At 55.2% G+C, this 15,260-nt stretch overlaps 1 protein-coding gene across 8 annotated transcripts in view; it reads left to right on the top strand.

Annotated features, from left to right (window-relative positions):
* Positions 1–15,260, top strand: part of RTKN (rhotekin) — a 442,062-nt gene that overhangs the window by 249,684 nt on the left and 177,118 nt on the right. The window contains exon 1 of one of the 8 annotated variants that reach the window (XM_069205599.1): positions 10,999–12,109. The exons of 6 other annotated variants lie outside the window; for them this stretch is intronic. In XM_069205599.1, the coding sequence (XP_069061700.1) occupies positions 12,086–12,109 (24 nt within the window). In that variant the 5' untranslated portion in view covers positions 10,999–12,085. Of the gene's footprint in view, positions 1–10,998; positions 12,110–15,260 lie in introns of those variants that run through there. One more of the 8 variants, XM_069205635.1, reaches the window with a different exon arrangement.

Raw genomic sequence — 15,260 nt, 5'->3', positions numbered from 1 at the left:
ATAGGGTGTGTTGTTACAGGGTGTGTTGTTACAGGGTGTGTTGTTACAGGGTGTGTATTGTTACAGGGTGTATTGTTACAGGGTGTGTTGTTATAGGGTGTGTATTGTTACAGGGTGTATTGTTACAGGGTGTGTTGTTAGTGTATTGTTACAGGGTGTGCTCTTACAGGGCGTATTGTTACAGGGTGTGTTGTTACAGGGTGTATTGGTATAGGGGGTGTATTGTTACAGGGTGTGTTGTTATAGGGTGTGTATTGTTACAGGGTGTATTGTTACAGGGTGTGTTGTTAGTGTATTGTTACAGGGTGTGTTGTTACAGGGTGTGTTGTTATAGGGTGTGTTGTTATAGGGTGTATTGTTATAGGGTGTACTGTTTTAGGGTGTTTTGTTAAAGGGTGTGTTCTTACGGGGTATATATTGCGATGAGGTGTGTTGTTAATGGGTGTATGTTACAGAGTGTTTATTGCTATAGGGGGTGTATTGTTACAGGGTGTATTGTTACAGGGCGTATTGTTATAGGGTGTGTTGTTGTAGGGTGTATTGTTACAGGGTGTATTGTTACAGGGTGTGTTGTTACAGGGTGTGTTGTTATAGGGTGTATTGTTACAGGGTGTGTTGTTACAGGGTGTGTTGTTATAGGGTGTGTTGTTATAGGGTGTATTGTTATAGGGTGTGTTCTTACAGGGTATATATTGCTATGGGGTGTGTTGTTAATGGGTGTATGTTACAGAGTGTGTATTGCTATAGGGTGTGAATTGTGATAGGGTGTGAATTGTGATAGGTTGTGTAGTGTTACAGAGTGTGTATTGCTATAGGGTGTGAATTGTTATAGGGTGTGCATTGTGATAGGGTGTGTAGTGTTAGAGTGTGTATTGCTATGGGGTGTGTTGTTAATGGGTGTATGTTACAGAGTGTGTATTGCTATAGGGTGTGCATTGTGATAGGGTGTGTAGTGTTACAGAGTGTGTATTGCTATAGGGTGTGTTTTCATCCATCTCTCAGGAGCACAGAAGCATTCCTTGGCCGGAAGCTTCATGGACAGGAAGGGTGTGAACCACGGCGAGAACAGACAACCTCCCTGCGGTCAGTCCCTCGGTGATGGTTTAGTAACTTGGCACAGCGCTGTGATGAAGTCTTCTTTGTAAAATTTCCATCAGAATGCTCAGGGCGCCAGAATCGTGAATTAAAGAGCTCTGTGCAGTCAGGTGTGGTGGTACTAGGTACGGTCAGGTGCGGTTGTACTGGGTGCAGTCAGGTGCGGTTGTACTGGGTGCAGTCAGTAGTGGTGGTACTAGGTGCAGTCAGGTGTGGTGGTACTGGGTGCAGTCCGGTGTGGTGGTATTGGGTGCAGTGTGGTGTGGTGGTACTATGTGCAGTCAGGTGTGGTGGTACTAGGTGCAGTCAGGTATGCTGGTACTAGGTGCAGTCAGGTGTGGTGGGTACTAGGTGCAGTCAGGTGTGGTGGTACTAGGTGCAGTCGGTGGGGTGGTACTAGGTGCAGTCGGGTGTGCTGGTACTAGGTGCAGTCGGCTGTGCTGGTACTAGGTGCAGTCAGGTGTGGTGGGTACCAGGTGCAGTCAGGTGTGGTGGGTACTAGGTGCAGTCAGGTGCGGTTGTACTGGGTGCAGTCAGGTGCTGTTGTACTGGGTGCAGTCAGGTTTGCTGGTACAAGGTGCAGTCAGGTGCGGTGGTACTAGGTGCAGTCAGGTGCGGTGGTACTACGTGCAGTCAGGTGCGGTGGTACTACGTGCAGTCAGGTGCGGTTGTACTGGGTGCAGTCAGGTGTGCTGGTACTAGGTGCAGTCAGGTGTGGTGGGTACTAGGTGCAGTCAGGTGTGGTGGTACTAGGTTCAGTCGGGTGGGGTGGTACTAGGTGCAGTCAGGTGTGCTGGTACTAGGTGCAGTCAGCTGTGCTGGTACTAGATGCAGTCAGGTGTGGTGGGTACTAGGTGCAGTCAGGTGTGGTGGGTACTAGGTGCAGTCAGGTGCGGTTGTACTGGGTGCAGTCAGGTGCGGTGGTACTAGGTGCAGTCAGGTGCGGTGGTACTAGGTGCAGTCAGGTGCGGTGGTACTACGTGCAGTCAGGTGCGGTGGTACTACGTGCAGTCAGGTGCGGTTGTACTGGGTGCAGTCAGGTGTGCTGGTACTAGGTGCAGTCAGGTGTGGTGGGTACTAGATGCAGTCAGGTGTGGTGGGTACTAGGTGCAGTCAGGTGTGGTGGTACTAGGTGCAGTCAGGTGTGGTGGGTACTAGGTGGAGACAGGTGTGTTGGTACTAGGTGCAGTCAGGTGTGGTGGTACTAGGTGCAGTCAGGTGTGGTGGGTACTAGGTGCAGTCAGTTGCGGTGGTACTAGTTGGAGACAGGTGTGTTGGTACTAGGTGCAGTCAGGTGTGGTGGTACTAGGTGCAGTCAGGTGTGGTGGTACTATGTGCAGTCAGGTGCAGTGGTACTAGGTGCAGTCAGGTGCGGTGGTGCTAGGTGCAGTCAGGTGCGGTTGTACTGGGTGCAGTCAGGTGTGCTGGTACTAGGTGCAGTCAGGTGCGGTGGTACTAGGTGCAGTCAGGTGCGGTGGTACTAGGTGCAGTCAGGTGCGGTGGTACTACGTGTAGTCAGGGGCGGTGTTACTACGTGCAGTCAGGTGCGGTTGTACTGGGTGCAGTCAGGTGTGCTGGTACTAGGTGCAGTCAGGTGTGGTGGGTACTAGATGCAGTCAGGTGTGGTGGGTACTAGGTGCAGTCAGGTGTGTTGGTACTAGGTGCAGTCAGGTGTGGTGGGTACTAGGTGCAGTCAGTTGCGGTGGTACTAGGTGGTGACAGGTGTGTTGGTACTAGGTGCAGTCAGGTGTGGTGGTACTATGTGCAGTCAGGTGCGGTGGTACTAGGTGCAGTCAGGTGCGGTGGTGCTAGGTGCAGTCAGGTGTGGTGGTACTATGTGCAGTCAGGTGTGGTGGGTACTAGATGCAGTCAGGTGCGGTGGTACTAGGTGCAGTCAGGTGCGGTGGTGCTAGGTGCAGTCAGGTGCGGTTGTACTGGGTGCAGTCAGGTTCGGTGGTAGTAGGTGCAGTTAGGTGCGGTGGTACTAGGTGCAGTCAGGTGCGGTTGTACTGGGTGCAGTCAGGTGTGGTGGTACTAGGTGGAGACAAGTGTGTTGGTACTAGGTGGAGACAGGTGTGATGGTGCTGGGTGTAGTCAGGTGTGGTGGTGCTAGGTGGAGTCAGGTGTGGTGGTACTGGGTGCAGTCAGGTGTGGTGGTACTAGGTGGAGACAGGTGTGGTGGTACTAGGTGCAGTCCGGTGTGGTGGTACTAGGTGCAGTCAGGTGTGGTGGTACTATGTGCAGTCAGGTGTGGTGGGTACCAAATGCAGTCAGCAGTAGTGGTACTAGGTGCAGTCAGGTGCGGTGGTGCTAGGTGCAGTCAGGTGCGGTTGTACTGGGTGCAGTCAGGTGCTGTGGTACTAGGTGGAGACAGGTGTGTTGGTACTAGGTGGAGACAGGTGTGGTGGTACTAGGTGCAGTCAGGTGTGGTGGTGCTAGGTGCTGTCACGTGTAGTGGTACTGGGTGCAGTCAGGTGTGGTGGTACTAGGTGCAGTCAGATGTGGTGGTACTAGGTGCAGTCCGGTGAGGTGGTGCTAAAACCCCAAGCCGACCCGGAGACCCTCTCCAACTATCGCCCCATCTCCCTCCTCCCTTTCCCCGCTAAAGTTGCAGAGAAATTAGTCAACGCACCCCATCCCACTTCCTCGAAGCAAACACCACTCTTGACCCCTCACAATCCAGGTTCCGCAAGAACCACAGCACGGAAACTGCCCTCATCGCATGCACAGAGGACATCAGGACCAAAGTCCACAAAGGCGAGACCGTCGCACTCATCCTCCTAGACCTCTCCGCAGCCTTTGACACCATCTGCCACCACACACTCCGCACACGCCTCCACAACATAGGAATTCGCCACAAAGCCTTAGACTGGCTCACCTCCTTCCTCACCGACTGTACCCAGAGAGTCCGCCTTCCACCCTTCCACTCCAACACTACCAAGACCACCTGCGGAGTCCCCCAAGGGTCCTCCCTCAGCCCCACACTCTTCAACATCTACATGATCCCCCTAGCCAACATCCTCCGAGCACACGGAATCACTATCCTCTCCTCTGCAGATGACACCCAACTCATCTCCCTCACCCGCAACCCCACCACCGCCAAAGCCAACCTACGTGCTGCTCTCCTCGACACCGCCAACTGGATGACCACTAACCACCTCAAGCTCAACTCAAACAAAACTGAGATCATCATCTTCGGCCCCAACAAAACCACATGGGACGACTCCTGGTGGCCCTCCGCCCTAGGCCCCGCACCCACCCCCGAAACCACGCACGCAACCTCGGCATCATCCTATACCCCTCCCTCTCCATGACACAGCAAATCAATGCTCTAACCTCCTCCTGCTTCCACACTCTCCGCACTCTAAAAAAATCCTTCAAATGGATTCCCCCAGAGACCAGGAAGACAGTCACCCAGGCACTCATCAGCAGCAGACTGGACTACGGTAACGGCCTCTATGCCAGCACCACACTCAAACGCAAACGCAAAAATCCAGGACACAGCCGCGTGCCTCGTTCTTGGCCTCCCCCGCCACGAACGAATCTCACCACACCTCAAATCCCTTCACTGCCTCCCCATAGACAAGAGAATCACATTCAAGATCCTCATCCACGCACACAAATCCCTCCACAACACCGGCCCAACCTACCTCAACGAAAGAGTGAACTTCCACACCCCCACACGCAACCTCCGATCAGCCGACCTCGCCCTAGCCACAGTCCCCCGCATCCACCGCACCACCACAGGAGGCAGGTCCTTCTCCTACCTCGCCCCAAAACCTGGAACTCCCTCTCCACGACCTTTGCAAAACCAAAGACCTCCTGCTCTTGAGAAAGAACCTCAAGACATGGTTGTTCGATCAGTGGCCCTCCCTGTCCCCCTCTTGATTCCCCCCCAGCGCCTTGAGACCCTCACGGGTGAGTAGCGCGATCTACAAATTTTTTGATTGATGGTTTTTTGATTGATTGCTAGGTGCAGTCAGGTGCGGTGGTACTAAGCGCAGTCAGGTGCAGTCAGGTGCAGTGGTGCTAGGTGCAGTCGGGTGCGGTGGTACTAGGTGCAGTCAGGTGTGGTGGTACTAGGTGCAGACAGGTGCGCTGGTACTAGGTGCAGACAGGTGCGCTGGTACTAGGTGCAGACAGGTGTGGTGGGTGCTGGGTGCAGTCAGGTGCGGTGGTACTAGGTGCAGTCAGGTGTGGTGGTACTAGGTGCAGACAGGTGCGCTGGTACTAGGTGCAGACAGGTGCGCTGGTACTAGGTGCAGACAGGTGCGGTGGTACTAGGTGCAGTCAGGTGCGGTGGTGCTAGGTGCAGTCAGGTGCGGTGGTGCTAGGTGCAGTCAGCTGCGGTGGTACTAGGTGCAGTCAGGTGTGGTGGTGCTTGGTGCAGTCAGGTGTGGTGGTGCTAGGTGCAGTCAGGTGTGGTGGTACTAAGCGCAGTCAGGTGCGCTGGTACTAGGTGCAGACAGGTGCGGTGGTACTAGGTGCAGTCAGGTGCGGTGGTGCTAGGTGCATTCAGGTGTGGTGAGTGCTAGGTGCAGTCAGGTGTGGTGGTGCTAGGTGCAGTCAGGTGTGGTAGTGCTAGGTGCAGTCAGGTGTGGTGAGTGCTAGGTGCAGTCAGCTGCGGTGGTACTAGGTGCAGTCAGGTGTGGTGGTGCTTGGTGCAGTCAGGTGTGGTGGTACTAGGTGCAGTCAGGTGCGGTGGTGCTAGGCGCAGTCAGGTGCGGTGGTGCTAGGCGTAGTCAGGTGCAGTGGTACTAGATGCAGTCAGGTGCGTTGGCACTAGGTGCAGTCAGGTGCGGTGGTACGAGGAGAAGTCAGGTGCGGTGGTACTAGGAGCAGTCAGGTGCGGTGGTACTAGGTGCAGTCAGGTGTGCTGGTACTGGGTGTGGTCAGGTGCGGTGGTGCTGGGTGCGGTCAGGTGCGGTGGTACTGGATGCGGTCAGGTGCGGTGGTACTAGGTGCGGTCAGGTGCGGTTGTACTGGGTGCAGTCAGGTGTGGTGGTATTGGGTGCGGTCAGGTGCGGTGGGTACTAGGTGCGGTCAGGTGTGGTGGTGCTGGGTGCAGTCAGGTGTGGTGGGTACTAGGTGCAGTCAGGTGCGGTGGTGCTATGCGCAGTCAGGTGCGGTGGTACTATGCGCAGTCAGGTGCGGTGGTACTAGATGCAGTCAGGTGCGGTGGTACTCGGTGCAGTCAGGTGTGCTGGTACTCGGTGCGGTCAGGTGTGGTGGTACTAGGCGCGGTCAGGTGTGGTGGGTACTAGTTGCAGTGAGGTGCGTTGGTACTAGGCGCAGTGAGGTGCGGTGGTACTAGGCGCAGTCAGGTACGGTGGTACTAGGCGCAGTCAGGTGCGGTGGTACTAGATACAGTCAGGTACGGTGGTACTAGGTGCATTCAGGTGCGGTGGTACTAGGTGCAGTCAGGTGCGGTGGTACTAGGTGCAGTCAGGTGTGGTGGTACTAGATGCAGTCAGGTGCGGTGGGTACTAGGTGCGGTCAGGTGTGGTGGTGCTGGGTGCAGTCAGGTGTGGTGGGTACTAGGTGCAGTCAGGTGCGGTGGTGCTATGCGCAGTCAGGTGCGGTGGTACTATGCGCAGTCAGGTGCGGTGGGTGCTAGGTGCAGTCATGTGTGGTTGTACTGGGTGTGGTACTACGCGCAGTCAGGTGCGGTGGTACTAGGTGCAGTCAGGTGCGGTGGGTGCTAGGTGCAGTCATGTGCGGTTGTACTGGGTGCAGTCAGGTGCAGTGGTACTGGGTGCAGTCAGGTGCAGTGGTACTAGGCGTAGTCAGGTGCAGTGGTGCTAGGCGCAGTCAGGTGCGGTGGTGCTAGGTGCAGTCAGGTGCGGTGGTGCTAGGCACAGTCAGGTGCGGTGGTGCTAGGTGCAGTGAGGTGCGGTGGTGCTAGTTGCGGTCAGGTGCGGTTGTACTGGGTGCGGTCAGGTGTGGTGGTACTGGGTGCAATCAGGTGCGGTTGCACTGGGTGCGGTCAGGTGTGGTGGTGCTAGGTGCAGTCAGGTGCGGTGGTGCTAGGTGCAGTCAGGTGTGGTGGTGCTAGGTGCGGTCAGGTGCGGTTGTACCGGGTGCAGTCAGGTGCGCTGGTACCGGGTGCAGTCAGGTGTGGTGGTGCTGGGTGCAGTCAGGTGTGGTGGTGCTGGGTGCGGTCAGGTGTGGTGGGTACTAGGTGCAGTCAGGTGCGGTGGTGCTAGGCGCAGTCAGGTGCGGTGGTACTGGGTACTAGATGCAGTCAGGTGTGGAGGTACTGGGTACTAGGCGCAGTAGGTGCGGTGGTGCTACGTACTACCAGGGGCGAGAGATTGTGGTTTTAACCTTCCAGCGTCGATGCCAGCAGTGCCCCCCACCCAAGTGTGACGGAGACCCTCACCCTCCGACGCCTCAGCAGTAGAGGGCGGTGGGTCAGTTGTTGAAGGGGCTGGTCCTGGGGGCTGGCTGTTCTGGGGAGTGGGGGTGTTAATTGAATACTGATGTTGATAGGCCCCCCTCACTCCGTCATCTGCCCTCAGGGATGGTACCCCCTACCCTAGTGTGATTGTTTTTTAGATTTAAGCGGTGGGCGAGAGGTGGGGAGGGGTTCTGAAGTCTATCACACCTAGGGAGGAGGGGTGCGCGGGGGGGGCAAAACAAAGGCTATTACATGTGGAGGGTGGGGGCCGTTAATGGTTTCCTTCCCTCTGTCCCGGACACCCCACTCTCCTGACATAGTGTGGTTGTTTTGGGGTATCAGTGAGGCGTGTGTGTGTTGGGGGGCTGTTCAGCTTTGGGGGGAAGAGGGGACTGGGGAGGATTCCAGTAACTCTGTCATGCTAATAGATTGCCCACCCCCTCCCTCCAGTAGAGCCCCCCCTGCCCCAATGCAATGTGATTGTTTAGGGGCATCAGTTGGGGGGGGGCGCTACAGTGGGCTAATGCGGACCCTCTAATGTCTCTCACTGCTAACCACGCACACAAATCCCTCCACAACACCGGCCCAACCTACCTCAACGAAAGAGTGAACTTCCACACTCCCACACGCAACCTCCAATCAGCCGAACTCGCCCTAGCCACAGTCCCCCGCATCCAACGCACCACCACAGGAGGCAGGTCCTTCCCAAATCCTGGAACGCCCTCCCCACCAACCTTTGCAAAACCAAAGACCTACTGCTCTTCAGAAAGAACCTCAAGACATGGTTGTTCGATCAGTGACCCTTCCTGCCCCCCTCTTGATTCCCCCCCCCCCAGCGCCTTGAGACCTTCACGGGTGAGTAGCGCGCTCTACACATTTTTTGATTGATGGTTTTTTTATTGATTGCTAGGTGCAGCCAGGTGTCCTTGGTGCTAGGTGCAGTCAGGTGTGGTAGTGCTAGGTGTAGTCAGTAGCGGTGGTGCTAGGTGCAGTCAGGTGTGCTGGTGCTAGGTGCAGTTAGGTGTGGTGGTGCTAGGTGCAGTCAGGTGCAGTGGTGCTTGGTGCAGTCAGGTGCGGTGGTGCTAGGTGCAGTCAGGTGCGGTGGTACTAGGTGCAGTCAGGTGCGGTGGTACTAGGTGCAGTCAGGTGTGGTAAGTGCTAGGTGCAGTCAGGTGTGGTGGTGCTAGGTGCAGTCAGGTGCGGTGGTGCTAGGTGCAGTCAGGTGTGGTGGTGCTAGGTGCAGTCAGGTGCGGTGGTGCTAGGTGCAGTCAGGTGTGGTGAGTACTAGGTGCAGTCAGGTGCGGTGGTGCTAGGTGCAGTCAGGTGCGGTGGTGCTTGGTGCAGTCAGGTGTGGTGATTGATAGGTGCAGTCAGGTGCGGTTGTACAGGGTGCAGTCAGGTGCGGTGGTACTAGGCGGAGACAGGTGTGTTGGGTACTAGGTGCAATCAGTTGTAGTGGTACTAGGTGCAGTCAGATGTGGTGGTGCTAGGTGTAGTCAGGTGCGGTGGTGCTAGATGCAGTCAGGTGTGGTGAGTACTAGGTGCAGTCAGGTGCGGTGGTGCTAGGTGCAGTCAGGTGCGGTGGTGCTTGGTGCAGTCAGGTGTGGTGATTGATAGGTGCAGTCAGGTGTGGTTGTACAGGGTGCAGTCAGGTGCGGTAGTACTAGGCGGAGACAGGTGTGTTGGGTACTAGGTGCAATCAGTTGTAGTGGTACTAGGTGCAGTCAGGTGTGGTGGGTACTAGGTGCAGTCAGGTGCAGTGGTGCTAGGCACAGTCAGGTGCGGTGGTACTAGGTGCAGTCAGGTGCGGTGGTACTAGGCGTGGTCAGGTGCGGTGGGTACTAGGCGCGGTCAGGTGTGGTGGTGCTAGGTGGAGTCAGGTGCGGTGGGTGCTAGGTGCAGTCAGGTGCGGTTGTACAGGGTGCAGTCAGGTGCGGTGGTACTAGGCGGAGACAGGTGTGTTGGGTACTAGGTGCAGTCAGGTGCGGTGGGTGCTAGGCGCAGTCATGTGCGGTTGTACTAGGCACAGTCAGGTGCGGTGGTGCTAGGTGCAGTCAGGTGCAGTGGTGCTAGGCGCAGTCAGGTGGGGTGCTACTAGGTGCAGTCAGGTGCGGTGGGTACTAGGTGTGGTCAGGTGCGGTGCTAGGTGCAGTCAGGTGCAGTGGTGCTGGGCGCAGTCAGGTGGGGTTGTACTAGGTGCAGTCAGGTGCGGTGGGTACTAGGTGCAGTCAGGTGTGGTGGGTACTAGGTGCAGTCAGGTGTGGTGGTACTAGGTGCAGTCAGGTGTGGTGGTACTGGGTGCAGTCAGGTGTGGTGGGTACTAGGTGCGGTCAGGTGCGGTGGGTACTAGGTGCGGTCAGGTGTGGTGGTGCTAGGTGCAGTCAGGTGTGGTGGGTACTAGGTGCAGTCAGATGCGGTGGGTACTAGATGCGGACAGGTGCGGTGGGTACTAGGTGCGGTCAGGTGTGGTGGTGCTAGGTGCAGTCAGATGCGGTGGGTACTAGGTGCAGTCAGGTGCGGTTGTGCTAGATGCAGTCAGGTGCGGTGGTACTGGGTACTAGATGCAGTCAGGTGTGGAGGTACTGGGTACTAGGCGCAGTAGGTGCGGTGGTGCTACGTACTACCAGGGGCGAGAGATTGTGGTTTTAACCTTCCAGCGTCGATGCCAGCAGTGCCCCCCTCCCCAGTGTGACGGAGACCCTCACCCTCCGATGCCTCAGCAGTAGAGGGCGGTGGGTCAGTTGTTGAAGGGGCTGGTCCTGGGGGCTGACTGTTCTGGTGGGTGGGGGTGTTAAATGAATACTGATGTTGATAGGCCCCCCTCACTCCGTCATCTGCCCCCAGGGATGGTACCCCCTACCCTAGTGTGATTGTTTTTAGATTTAGCGGTGGGCGAGAGGTGGGGAGGGGTTCTGAAGTCTATCACACCTAGGGAGGAGGGCTGCGGGGTGGGCAAAACAAAGGCTATTACACGTGGAGGGGGGGTGCGTTAATGGTTTCCTTCCCTCTGTCCCGGACACCCCACTCCCGTGACATAGTGTGGTTGTTTTGGGGTATCAGTGAGGCGTGTGTGTGTGTTGGGGGGGGCTGTTCAGCTTTGGGGGGGAGGGGGGACTGGGGAGGATTCCAGTAACTCTGTCATGCTAATAGATTGCCCGCCCCCTCCCTCCAGTAAAGCTCCCCCTGCCCCAATGCAATGTGATTGTTTAGGGGCATCAGTTGGGGGGGGGGGCGCTACAGGGGGCTAATGCGGACCCTCTAGTGTCTCTCGCTGCTAACGGGGTGTGAATGAATGCCACCACCCCCCCGCCCCCAGTAGAGCAGCCCCCTGCCCTCATGTGATTGTTTTTGGGGGGCCGGGGAGGGGCAGTGGGGACCCCCTTGAGCTCCAGCTCTGTGTTCCCAGCTGCAGCTGTTGGGCCCCCTCCCTCTCTCCTCCCAGTACAGTCACAGCCCTCCCTTCGGCTATTATTAGCCCTGTGATGTCACCCACTCCCAGTGCAGACCATAGGAGGGGAGCTGAGGAACTGGGAGCTGTGGGCTGAGCTGGCTGGGGCCGGGGCTTCCTGTAATCCTGCCCCCATCAACCCCCAACCCGGTCTCAGAGGTGTCTGCTGTCTCTCTCGGCTGTCTCCGGTCCCATCAGCTGCCAGTGCATGTCTCATCCTGCTTCCTCCGGACAGGGGGTCTCTTCTGGGCGCGGACAGTGAGGGACAGGGGCTTCCTGTAATCCTGCCCCCTCCACCCCAGCTCCAGTCTCAGGGCTGTCTCTGCCTCGTGTCCCATCAGCTGACTGTGCATGTCTCGTCCTGCTGCCCTCAGGACAGGGGGTCTCTTCTGGGTGCAGACAGTGTGACTGGAACAGGGGCTTCCTGTAATCCTGCCCCCTGCCCCCCTACCAAGGGCCAGTCTCAGGGTCCCACCAGGGCTGTCTCTGTCTGGCTCTCAGCTGTCTCCTGCCCCATCAGCTGACTGCATGTCTCATCCTGCTGCCCTCAGGACAGGGGGTCTCTTCTGGGCGCGGACAGTGAGGGACAGGGGCTTCCTGTAATCCTGCCCCCTGCACCCCAGCTCCAGTTTCAGGGCTGTCTCTGTCTGGCTCTCAGCTGTCTCCTGTCCCATCAGCTGCCAGTGCATGTCTCATCCTGCTTCCTCCGGACAGGGGGTCTCTTCTGGGCGCGGACAGTGAGGGACAGGGGCTTCCTGTAATCCTGCCCCCTGCACCCCAGCTCCAGTTTCAGGGCTGTCTCTGTCTGGCTCTCAGCTGTCTCCTGTCCCATCAGCTGCCAGTGCATGTCTCATCCTGCTGCCCTCAGGACAGGGGGTCTCTTCTGGGCGCGGACAGTGTGAGCTGGGACAGTGTCTCCCTGTCCCCCTACCAAGGGCCACTCTCAGGGTCCCACCGGGGCTGTCTCTCTCTGCTCTCTGCTGTCATCCTGCTGACTCCAGGACAGGAGGTCTCTGCCGGGCAGGAGCCCATCTGAGCACGGACAGTGTGAGCCGGGGTCCGGGGCCCAGCCATGGCAAGGACATAAGGGCGGTGAGAGGCGGACGGAGCGCATCTAGGCGTTCGCAGGACTGACACGTCCCATGGAGAGCCGCAGGAGCTGCAAAGTAAGTGTGTCATGTGCAGAGACTGCGCGTGAGAAAGTGTGCACGAGACTGTGCACGGGAGAGTGTGCACGACAAAGTGTGCACGAGACTGTGCACGAGAGAGTGTGCACGAGACTGTGCACGAGAAAGTGTGACTACCAGCGCGCGGTGCGTGCCCTTAGCGCCCACCGCCGGGCTAGCCGCCTCTTGGTGCTACGCTGGAGTGAGTATGTGGCGGCGCTCGCCCCGTGTTTCCCAGATGTTCAGTCTTTCCGCTTTCTCACTCTTAACAAGCGGCTCTTGCTGTGTGTGCCAGAGAGGGGGTCAGAAACCCGTGTCTGTCTCACTGAGCGCTCCTGAGTGCTGGGGGTTCAGTGTCTGGGGTGAAAACAACAATACGTGATGCTTGTGAGTGCCAGTGTATGAGGGTGTGCAAATATCAGTGTTTATGAGTGTGCAGCTATGAGGGTTTGTGTATATCTATGAGGGTTTGTGGGTGTGCAAAAACCAATGTATGAGGGTGTGAAAATATCAGTGTTTGTGCAACTATGAGGGTTTGTGGGCGTGCACATCCCAGTGTATGGGGGCCTGCAAATATCAGTGTTTGTGAGTGTGCAGCTATGAGGGTTTGTGTATATCTATGAGGGTTTGTGAGTGTGCAAATACCAATGTATGAGGGTGTACAGATATCAGTGTTTGTGAGTGTGCAACTATGAGAGTTTGTGGGTGTGCAAACACCAGTGTATGAGGGTGTGAAAATATCAGTGTTTGTGAGTGTGTAACTATGAGGGTTTGTGGGTGTGCAAATACCAATGTATGAGGGTGTACAGATATCAGTGTTTGTGAGTGTGTAACTATGAGGAATTGTGGGTTTGCACATACCAGTGTATGAGGGTGTACAGATATCAGTGTTTGTGAGTGTGTAACTATGATGGTTTGTGAGTGTGCAAATACCAGTGTATGAGGGTGTGCAGATATCAGTGTTTGTGAGTGTGTAACTATGAGGAATTGTGGGTTTGCACATACCAGTGTATAAGTGTGTGCAAATATCAGTGTTTGTGAGTGTGTACCAATGAGGGCTTGTGGGAGCCCAAATACCAGTGTATGAGGGTGCGCAAACAGCATTGTTTGTGAGTGTGCATCTATGAGGCTTTGTGGGTGTGCAAATACCAGTGTATGAGGGTTAGAGTGACAGTGTGTAAGGGTGTGCAAACACAATCACATTATGTGAACAGTGTATGAGGGTTAAAGTGGGAGTGTGTGAATAGGATCACAGTATGAGAACAGTGTATGAGGGTTAGAGTGGGAGTGTGTGAGGGTGTGTGAACAGGATCACATTATGAGAACAGTGTATGAGGGTTAGAGTGGGGGTGTGTGAACAGGATCACATTGTGAGAACAGGGGTGTTTGAGGGTTTGAGTGACAGTGTGTGGGTGTGTGTGAACAGGATCACATTGTGTGAACAGTGGTGTATGAGGGTTTGAGTAGCAGTATGTGAGGGTGTGTGAACAGGATCACATTATGTGAACAGCAGTGTATGGGGGTTTGAGTGACAGTGTGTGAGGGTATGTGAACAGGATCACATTATGTGAACATTGTATGAGGGTTTGAGTGGCAGTGTGTGAGGGTGTGTGAACAGGATCACATGTGAACAGCGGTGTATGAGGGTTTAAGTAGCAGTGTGTGAACAGGATCACATTATGTGAACAGTGGTGTATGAAGGTTAGAGTGACAGTGTGTGAGAGTATGTGAACAGGATCACATTATGTGAACAGTGGTGTATGAGGTTTAGAGTGGCAGTGTGTGAGGGTGTGTGAACACGATCACATTATGTGAACAGCAGTGTATGAGAGTTTGAGTGGCAGTGTGTGAGGGTGTGTAAACAGGATCACATTATGTGAACAGTGTATGGGGGTTTAAGTGGCAGTGTGTGAGGGTGTGTGAACAGGATCACATTATGTGAACAGCGGTGTATGAGGGTTAGAGTGGCAGTATGTGAAGGTGTGTGAACAGGATCACATTATGTGAACAGCGGTGTATGAGGGTTTTTAGTGGCAGCGTGTGAGGGTGTCTGAACAGGATCACATTATGTGAACAGCGGTGTATGAGGGTTTGAGTGGCAGTGTGTGAGCAGGATCACATGTGAACAGCGGTGTATGAGGGTTTGAGCGGCGGTGTGTGAGGGTGCGTGAACAGGATCACATTGTGAGAACATTGTATGAGGGTTTGAGTGGCAGTGTGTGAGGGTGTGTGAACAGGATCACATGTGAACAGCAGTGTATGAGGATTTGGGTGGCAGTGTGTGAGGGTATGTGAACAGGATCACAATATGTGAACAGTGGTGTATAAGGTTTAGAGTGGCAGTGTGTGAGGGTACGTGAACAGGATCACATTGTGAGAGTAGTGTATGAGGGTTAGAGTGGCAGTGTGTGAGGGTGTGTGAACAGGATCACATGTGAACAGCGGTGTATGAGGGTTAGAGTGGCAGTGTGTGAGGGTGTATGAACAGGATCACATGTGAACAGCGGTGTATGAGGGTTTGAGTGACAGTGTGTGAGGGAATGTGAACAGGATCACAATATGTGAACAGTGGTGTATGAGGTTTAGAGTGGCAGTGTGTGAGGGTGTGTGAACAGGATCACATTATGAGAACAGTGTATGAGGGTTGGAGTGGGAGTGTGTGAGGGTGTGTGAACAGGATCACATTATGAGAACAGTGTATGAGGGTTAGAGTGGGAGTGTGTGAGGGTGTGTGAACAGGATCACATTGTGAGAACAGCAGTGTAAGAGGGTTAGAGTGGGAGTGTGTGAGGGTGTGTGTACAGGATCACATTGTGAGAAAAGCAGTGTATGGAGGGTTAGAGTGGCAGTGTGTGAGGGTGTGTGAACAGGATCACATTATGAGAACAGCGGTGTATGAGGGTTTGAGTGTCAGTGTGTGAGGTTATGTGAACAGGATCACATTATGTGAAGAGCAGTGTATGAATGTTAGAGTGGCAGTGTGTAAGGGTGTGTGAACAGGATCACATTATGTGAACAGTGGTGTATGAGGGTTTGAGTGGCAGTGTGTGAGAGTGTGTGAACAGGATCACATTATGTGAACATTGTATGAGGGTTAGAGTGGCAGTGTGTGAGGGTGTGTGAACAGGATCACATTATATGAACAGCGGTG

This window comes from Pleurodeles waltl, chromosome 1_1 (genome assembly GCF_031143425.1).
Source record: "Pleurodeles waltl isolate 20211129_DDA chromosome 1_1, aPleWal1.hap1.20221129, whole genome shotgun sequence".
Lineage (NCBI taxonomy): Eukaryota > Metazoa > Chordata > Amphibia > Caudata > Salamandridae > Pleurodeles > Pleurodeles waltl.
The sequence above is the reverse complement of the archived record's forward strand: the minus strand, read 5'-3'. Positions and strand labels throughout refer to the sequence as shown.